We start from the raw sequence: 9,294 nt of genomic DNA on the forward strand, positions 1-9,294 counted from the left end.
TTTATCAGTCTCACAGCTACCAGGAAGAAGCTGTTCTTTAGCCTGATGGTTCTGGCCCCAATGCTGCGCAAACTCCTGCCTGAGGGGAGGTTGGCAAACAGTCCATTTGCAGGGTGGGTGGAGTCCTTTATGACTAAAGAAGCCTTATTCCCACACCTGCTGATGTAAATGTCACTGATAGTGGGCAGGTTGCTGACAGTGATCTTCTGTGCAAATTTAACTACCCACTGCAGTGCCTTTCTGTCTGCAGCAGAGCAGTTGCCGTACCACACGATGATGCAGGAAGCGAGGACACTCCCCACCAAACACCTAGAAGCGCACTGCCAAGGCCCTTCCGTTAGTCCACAATCATCTCCTTTGTTTTCTTCACATTGATGCAGGGGTTGTTTGCTCTGCACCAAGCCCCAAGTTGTTCCACCTCCTGCCCTGCCTGTACTCTGATAAATCATTGTGAGTGATGAGTCCCACCACTGCTGTGTCATCTGCAAACTTCACAGTATGATTGCTCAGATGCTTGGCTGAGCAGTCATAGATCAGTAGGGTGTACAGCAGGGGGCTCAGGACGCATCCCTGGGGTGAAGCGATGTCAAGGATGATGGGGGAGGATGAGATGTTGTGGATACTAACAGACTGGGGCCTATTTGTTAAAAAGTCCAGTACCTAGTTGCATAAGGATGAGCTCAGCCCAAGTAATGACAATTTGTTCACTGGAGTTTGTGGGATAATAGTATTGAAGGCAGAGCTGAAGTCCAAGAAGAGCAGTCTAACATAAGAGCCTTTGCTCTCCAAGTGAGTGAGGGTCAGGTGAACCACAGATGAGATGGCGTCAGCAGTGGAGCGGTTCTCTCTGTATGCATATTGATGGTGTCCACTGTGATGTTGATGATGTCCTTTATGTCGACCATGACCAGCCGTTTGAAGCACTTCATGACTATCGGGTTAAGTGCTACCAGGTGATAATCATTCTCTTTGGGACAGGGATAATGGTGGCAGTCTTGAGGCATGTTGGTACAGTCGCCTGGGAAAGTGAGGTGTTGAAGATGTCCGTCAGCACCTCTAAAGCTGGTGTGCACAGTCCCTAAGGACCTGGCCTGGTATGTTGTCCAGGCCAGCAGCCTTGCAGGGGTTGACTTTCTGCACATCTACTGCGGTCACACTGAGGGGCAGCTCACCCGGTGGCAGGGTGAGCCTGGTGCCCGGAGAGGCATCGGACTCCTCAAAAGGAGCGTAAAAGGTGTTGAGGGCATCAGAAAGAGACGGGTCCCTGGGATATTCTGTGTCTCTTTTGTAGTCAGTGATGCTCTTGATGTCCCTCCACATGCTCATCATTGATCATTGGTGCAGAAGTGACCCTGGATTTTGAGAGAACACAATCTACTGGTCTTAACAGCAGCCATAAACATCCATAGCCATAAATGATTATAAACAAGGGTGAAATCTCCACCCTGAACACGCCTGCTTATTTTTACAGTTTAGTGGTAAACTCACAAGGAGTCACTAAAACACCAGTCATGTTAAATTATTAATAACCAAAAATGTGTCTAACTGTCTCTCTGCCAGGGCTCTCTCATAGCTTGTGAGTTCCTGCTTCAGAACGGAGCTGATGTGAACCAGAGAGACATGAGGGGGAGGGGCCCTCTGCATCACGCCACCTACCTGGGACACACTGGGTAAGAAAGACCTGCGAATTGTTAGGAACATGTTATGTGCTTCTGCTTTCTCTCTGACTTCTGGTTAATTTTTCAGCCTGAATGTGATAAAAATAAAATGTGGAAACTGTAGTGTTAACATAACATCCTTTCAAAAGACAACTGACAAACCTCTTGTTCCAAACATTTCATCGGGGTTGTGTGAGGAAACATTTTCCTCTGCAACACTAACGGAAACTACTTTCAGCCAAATTTTATAGTGGCCCTGATCTTTGATCTTTCTTGCCTTATAAGTGTACAGTATCTTCAGCAAAAGCAAATGAGAAACTACAGGACACTGTACTATCAAAGAACTGAAAGATCTCTGCTACTCTCACTGAATGACCTACGTCTTGTCTCGCTGACATTGTGGTTTTTCATCACATGCTGTTCCACAGCATCAGGAGGTGTTTTTTTTTAAATTATGTGTGGGACAGCTTAAACAGGCCATGCAAACAAACTGTAAACAGAGACTAAAGCACAGAGAAAATGGCAATATCTATCCACAACTATCAGTTTATTTAAACTTTCTCCTGGTCTTTTTGCAATTTATTCCTCATATTTTTACCCATTTCACCTCTTACAGTTTATCTGATGGTGTCCATAATCCTCCTGTTCAGCATTCTTTTATCTGTCTGTGTCTTTTGCACAGCCAGGTGTGTCTGTTCCTGAAGAGAGGAGCATCACAGACAGAGGTGGACGAGCAGGGTCATGACCCTCTAAGCATCGCTGTCCAGGCTGCCAACGCAGACATCGTCACCCTGTAAGTGATCCCAATTCTTCTTAGACCTGAAACACTTCTTTAGCTTTTCCTGTGTTAGCAAGTTCGTGATTAACATTCATACATTGCTAATCATTCACGCTTCAGAACTGTTGAAATTTGAGTGATCGATCAAGGAAGTGCTACTCAGTGCTTTCCTTCAAAAGTAAGAAGTGCCTCAAACACCATCTGATAAACAGTTTTTTCAGTTATTTGACTGCACTGTTTTAATATCAAAATGTAACTTTAATGTATTATGATAGAACTAAACAAATCTAAATATCAGTCAATAGAATTAGCAGAAGGTGATTTTTCTGCATTGTATCATTCATTGTTAGTGACACAATATTGTCTTTACTCTCTCTTTCCCTCCCTTCCTCCTTCCTCTCATTCACCACTACATACCATCTCACCACATTTCCATTCTCAACATCTCAATCCTTTCACTCCCTTTGTATTTCTATCTTTTTTCACCTGCTTCCCTGCCTCTTGTATTATTTAATTTCTCTTCTGCTTCCATGTGTATCCCTCTTTTCTCCTCTGTCCTATGTCTTTCCTCTGCCCTCTCTGTTCTTCAGATTGCGTCTTGCGCGGATGAACGAGGAGATGCGAGAGGCGGAGGCCCCCTTGGGACAACCAGGTCAATATCCCAGCAGCAGCCCCACTGAGCAGCAGTATAGGAAGTGCATCCAGGAATTCATCTGCCTCACCATAGAAGAATGCTAGTGGTCAATTATGTATCCAGGAGCATAACTCGTGCTCTCTCTCTCTCTCTCTATACACTATGTATGTGTATGTATATATATATACACACATATACCTACGCTGATCAGCCACAACATTAAAACCACCTGCCTAATATTGTGTAAGTCCCCCTTGTGCCACCAAAACAACTCTGACCTCTCGAGGCATGGACCCCACAAGACCTCTGAAGGTGTTCTCTGGTATCTGGCACCAAAACGTCAGCAGCAGATCCTTTAAGTGCTGTAAGTTGCGCAGTTGGGCCTTTATGGATTGGAATTGTTGTTCCAGCACATCCCACAGATGCTCTATTGGATTGAGATTTGGGGAATTTGGAGGCCAAGGCAACACCTTGAACTCTTTGTCATGTTCCTCAAACCATTCCTGAACAATTTTTGTGGGGTGTCAGGGCACATTATCCTGCTGAAAGAGGTCACTGCCATCAGGGAATACCATTGCATCCACATGAATGCCAGGACCCAAGGTTTCCCAGCAGAACATTGCCCAGAGCATCATACTGCCTCTGCAGGTTTGCCCTTTTCCCATAGTACATCCTGGTGCTATCTCTTCCCCACGTAAACAATGCACCAGGCCACCTTATTCCATTGCGCCATGGTCCAGTTCTGATGCTCACGTGCCTATTGTAGGTGCTATCGGTGGTACACAGGGGTCAGTATAGGCACTCTGACCTCTGACAGCCTAGCCTTCGCTTCCCATGCATATCAATGAGCCTTGGGTGACTATGAGCATGTCATCGGTTCACCGGTTTTCCTTCCTTGGACCACATTTGGTAGGTACTGACCACTGTATAGTGGGAACACCCCACAAGACCTGCTGTTTTGGAGATGCTCTGACCCAGCCATCACAATTTGGCCCTTGTCAAAGTTGCTCAGATCCTTACGCTTGCCCGTTTTTCCTGCTTCCAACACATCAACTTCAAGAACTGACTGTTCACTTGCTGCCTAATATATCCCACCCCTTGACAGGTGCCATTGTAATGAGATAATCAGTGTTATTCACCTCACCTGTCAGTGGTTTTAATGTTGTGGCTGATCGGTGGTATATACCTTCTAACTGGGAATCTAAAATAATCGTGTAGGAGAAGTTGCCCTGATCTCAAGTCTTTTACTTATGTAGATCAAGGCTTATGGGTAACTTCTTGGGAACAGGGCGTCTGAAGAGAGAGAGCCACTCACTTAATGTGGGGGTGCCTCGTGTCATAGGGAGACCCCTGATGGACCTAACTCTACTGACAATACAGTCATCACCTCCATTTTTTCTGCATCGCCACTACATTTCTGCTTGCCATTTTACTCGGCACCACCCATGCAATGCTCGCTACATCACACACAAAGTAAAATGACATCTGCTTTTTGGTGTTTTGTTAACAAAGTTATCCTCTAACTTATCATAATGTGGTGTGACCTCTCGTGTGAGGGTGTGGGTTTACTGTTGCCTAACAGCTCTTACCTCTGAAGAATCTCGCTGCATTAACCCTCTACACTTTATATCTATCCGAACCATCTATGTACCCATCTCTTCTTAATTGGAGATGTAAATATGCATATTCAGAAGTTATATGGGTAATCTTTAAACTATGTACTGTGGCATGAGGTGAAAAAATGGTATTTGTTCCATTATTAAAAGAAATAGAGTAACTGACAAGCTACAGTAGAGGCAGGCAGAGTAGTTTACTGTGTATAGAGCGAGGTCAGGAAGGGAAATAAAATGTAAAACTGTGACAAAAATGCTGAAGGGCTTTCAGGGGGAAAAGACCCTTGCCTGCTTTGTAAGATACTTTGTGACATGACGAGTGAGTGAGCGAGTGAGTGAGTGAACAGGAGAGTAAATGAGTGCATGTGTCAAAGAATACTGAGAGACAGAGTAAAATAATATGCTATTATGATACATTATGTAAAGGAAAAAAGAAACTGTGCACTTTTCCCATCTACAGTATTATAATTTTGTTTATTTTCATTCAGTTAGTGTGGCTCTTTTATTTGTACATTGTTTTTGTCCACTAAAGTTACTATCTATCTATCTGTTGTCTATTTTATTTCTGTCTTTTTATTTATGTTTATCTCCCCAGAGGACCAGTGCAATGCATTCTTGGGTGCAGTTTACATCTGCATTTCTGTTAATGATTGTTATTTTAATATCAAAGCATTCATTGGAATTACTGACAGGAAGTCTTTATATCACATCATGTAATAACACTCATAAAAGGCATTTTGCTTTTGTTTTCTCTTTGGAACGGCCTTACGTTTCTATATATATTGTAATCAGCATTCCAACACTGATAGCTTATCAAAGGAAATCCTAGTTATGTATTCCGTTTTTATTTCACTAATTGCAGTCGTTCATTGTTTACTAGTGAGGATGAGAATTGGGTCAATTGTGAAGGTGATGTGCAGACAAACCAGAGCAGCAAGAACTAAGTCTCCGGGCAGTGCAGTTAGGAAGTGTATAAAACTGGATTTGCATCTCACCCTTAAACATTTCTTTTGTTTGCCGCTCTTTACAGAACAAAGTTGACTTTATCGGTATATAACCACAACTCCATTTTGCTGTAAATACTCATCCATGTTACAATATCTGTGGTGAGATTATAGAGCACATTTTAGTGCAGTTTACACACTTGTGGGGTGAAAGGACTCATGTCTTCCCTTGCTGGTCAATGCTTACAGTAAACTCTGCATGCTTTGCCAGAATTGTTTTTGGGAAGGTCAACATGATTTGCATTCTTAGCATGATAAGATATTTTTCTATGGTTTGATCACTTCGTGCAGTGCAGTCCTGTGAAATAAGCATGTACCACCATGATCCCTCTGGTGTCAGATGTTCCTTCCTTTTTGCACCTCTCTGCCATTCTTCCGACCACAAACCAAGTCTTTGGTTTATCTTCATCATTTCTGTCTTTTTTTTTTGTTTCTACAAACGCTTATAAACAGTAGTTTTAATTATTATTTTTGTAATGTTGTGGTTTTATTTTCCTCTGCCAAAGACTTTTTAAAGGGAAAGTGTCTGACATTGTTGTATGATATCACCGTTTTTTAAAAACTGAAACTGTTGAGAGTAGATACAGCATAGTCTTACCATGCTTTGTGAAGTGACAGAGTGGTAGAAACACTGTTGGTGTACTCACATGTTCAAAAGAGGTTACAGAAATGTGACTGACCTGAGTTCAATGTACTGCAAGAAGTAGAACCAGTCTAGGGGGTGATGTGAAGCTACTGTGACCAAACTGTTAAGGGCTCTCGCCCTAGCAGAAGTATTAAATGTTGTGTCCTTTGTGTTTATTGACATTGGAGTGGTTGAAGGTGCTGTCTCAAAGAAAACATGCTGTAAATAGTACACTTATGTATTTTAACTCAACGCCAACTGCCTGCCTCTCAGCATTCAATCACGGATCCTGACTGTCTGATCTGTTCTATGTTTGTCTTTTTATTCTCTTCCAAAACAACCTGTCAGGCGGAACTGTAACACAGTTCTGCATTACTTGGAGTTGTTCTTCTGTTCACTGACATTTGGATATCTTTGGAATACTTTCTTCCTTGTCTTTAGAAGCACTGAGGGGAAAAAAAGAAAACAAAATGCATACAATAAAACTGAGAAACTCTTGATGAACTAACCCTGCTTCCTGCTTTTTGCTCCTCATTTCTGTCTCCTCTCTTATGTATAACATTCTCTCAACATCACAGCAATACTTGGAAGAGGTTTAAGCTAATTGCTCTAAATTATGAATTAATACAATTCTAATTGTTTGCAGAAACATAGCTATGTTGAAACCTTGCCAGGTGTTGGGAGAATGCTACAATCTGGTTGGGTGTATCTTTTGGTCTAAAACAAACTTTTGGGTTGCACTTGGCTTATTCAAAGCAGTAAAACCTTAATGATAACAAATATAAAGGAGGTGCAGAATGTCAACACTATACCTATTTATATGCCATTATTTAAAGATGACTTTAGTCTTTAGGGTATCAAATAGTGTCTGAGTTTCTAGCCTGTAGCAGCAACACTGTGCCTTGAATAATTCAGTGTCTCCAGTGTGTAAAACATTTATGTGATCTCACAAGCATTGTTACACCATCTCTGAAAAATGTTCTCACATGCCAGAAATGTCTAATTCCTCACCTTACATTAAAGGAGAACAACAAATATCCAACTGGGTAAATAAACACTGACTGACATGTCATTGCTTTTGTTACCACAGGGGTTTCCATGAGCAGCAGGAGGGTAAAATCCAAGGATATTCGGGATAGAGTGAGTGAAGCATCCTGGGCCGTCTTACTAAGGGACTAGTGTGATACTGTGACTCTTTCTGCTCTGGTGGTGTGGGTGAACTTTTTAGGGTGTCTTGGTCTGTCACCACTTCTGACAATCACGCTCTCTGGGAAAATATTTGGAGCTGTCTCGATGTGAATCTCTTGGGTAGAAATTAAGCATTCATAAGTACACAAAAATCTTCTGTGGAAGAGCATTGTGTCCTTATATGATGTCCTAAACTTCAGCTACAATGCAGCATTCAAACACACCTGGGAATATGTAGTTTGACCCCAAACAAAAACCTGTGGGTCACAGACAACCGGTAAGTACAACACACCTTATGGTATAAAATGTGAGTTAGAATATCAAACACATGTATTAGCAGTATGAAGTATACATGCAGTATCTGACCCAGGATGATATAGGAGTGAATTGGACAGGATGCTCACCACTCTGTCTCTTGAAATTCCTAATTTTCCATTTTGCAAACTATCCCAGACTCTAATCTAGAAAGGTAATCTTTCAGAGAAATGTACATAAAATAAATAACTTCTACACCTGGTAGAGCTTTTCCTTCTGCAAATCAATCACTTGTATAAACAAAAGGTGTGAAAGAAACAAAACTTTTCTTTTCCAGCAGTGGGGCTTTGTTCTTTCATGGGTTCATGAAGTGGCATATCTGCTTTGTCCTTCTGCAATCTCCACAGTGCTCTGCAGTGGAACTGACCCCCTTGACTTTAATATCCCCTGTTGCAGGTGTCATCCCCTGTGTTGATGTCTTTCGCGAATTTTCTCTCCTCGCGTCTCTCCAGCCCGAGAAGTTGAGGAGGAGAAGCATACAGTTCAGCTGCTGCAAGATGCCATAGTGACCACTGACTGCCACGTTATCTGACTATTCTTCAGTCAGTTTGGAGTCAAGAGGGAGGCAGCTACATGCTCTAAAAAAAGACATTTTGATGTTGAGGAATGAGAGCTGCAAGCATAAGTGATGATCAAAACCTGCAGGCAGTAGTTATCTATTTTATAACAGCCTTGTAATTGTCCCTATTGACCTTGTAAATATATTTGGTCAAGGCCGAGATGTCCTTGGTCATCTTAGAATTGTATAGTTTAAATGGTTTATTTGCACATGTGTTATTTCAGTTGATCTGACACCAGTTTTAGTAATGGTAATGAATTAGCAGCAGAAATAGGTGCTAATAATTTCAGTTTGCCATTTCTGTAACATGTCAGTAGATCTGCAAGCATACCATGTTGTTTTTAAAGCGGTACTCATCAGCATTTTAGTATTGCACTTTCACAAAGTTGGGGGACTCACAAGAGAACCCAAAAACAGAGGATACCTTTCCTATAATGCAACCCTATAGCATATATTTGTCACTCCTTTTCTGGTAAAGGCCCACCACACCTCTACTTTTTTAACACAGGCTTTCTGCTAAAAAAAAAATGTGTAGTCTCTGGAGGCACAGAGCTGGTTTGTGCCAGTTGGGCATTGTTTCTACTCCTTTTCAGTTTTACATACAAAACGGCACATGACTTATGCCTACTTTAACTGCTGGCTCTGTGTAACATAAACAAAATATCACACATACTACCAGCATCATAAATGATACAGACTAATAAAAACACATGTAAAGTGCCCCATTAATGTTTTGTATAATTTCATTTTGTCAAATGCAAATCTCAGATGGAATGATTTTCAAACTGTTTTTCAACTGGTGGAAGAAATTAAACCAATAGCTCAAAGTAAACAGCCAAGGAATGTTTGTGTGTGTGTGTGTGTGTGTGTGTGTGTGTGTGTGTGTGTGTGTGTGTGTGTGTGTGTGTGTGTGTGTGTGT

At 41.8% G+C, this 9,294-nt stretch overlaps 1 protein-coding gene across 8 annotated transcripts in view; it reads left to right on the top strand.

Moving 5' to 3' along the window:
- acap3b (ArfGAP with coiled-coil, ankyrin repeat and PH domains 3b) overlaps window positions 1-9,192 on the top strand; it is a 62,704-nt gene extending 53,512 nt beyond the window's left edge. For 3 of the 8 annotated variants that reach the window (XM_044348259.1, XM_044348258.1, XM_044348257.1), the window contains exons 22-26: window positions 1,561-1,670; window positions 2,341-2,451; window positions 3,027-3,088; window positions 7,403-7,452; window positions 8,212-9,192. In XM_044348259.1, the coding sequence (XP_044204194.1) occupies window positions 1,561-1,670; window positions 2,341-2,451; window positions 3,027-3,088; window positions 7,403-7,452; window positions 8,212-8,280 (402 nt within the window). In that variant the 3' untranslated portion in view covers window positions 8,281-9,192. Of the gene's footprint in view, window positions 1-1,560; window positions 1,671-2,340; window positions 2,452-3,026; window positions 6,821-7,402; window positions 7,453-8,211 lie in introns of those variants that run through there. The other 5 variants (XM_044348261.1, XM_044348262.1, XM_044348260.1 and 2 more) reach the window with 2 other exon arrangements.
- Window positions 9,193-9,294: the final 102 nt, after the last annotated feature.

Source organism: Thunnus albacares, chromosome 4, assembly GCF_914725855.1.
Source record: "Thunnus albacares chromosome 4, fThuAlb1.1, whole genome shotgun sequence".
Taxonomy (NCBI): domain Eukaryota; kingdom Metazoa; phylum Chordata; class Actinopteri; order Scombriformes; family Scombridae; genus Thunnus; species Thunnus albacares.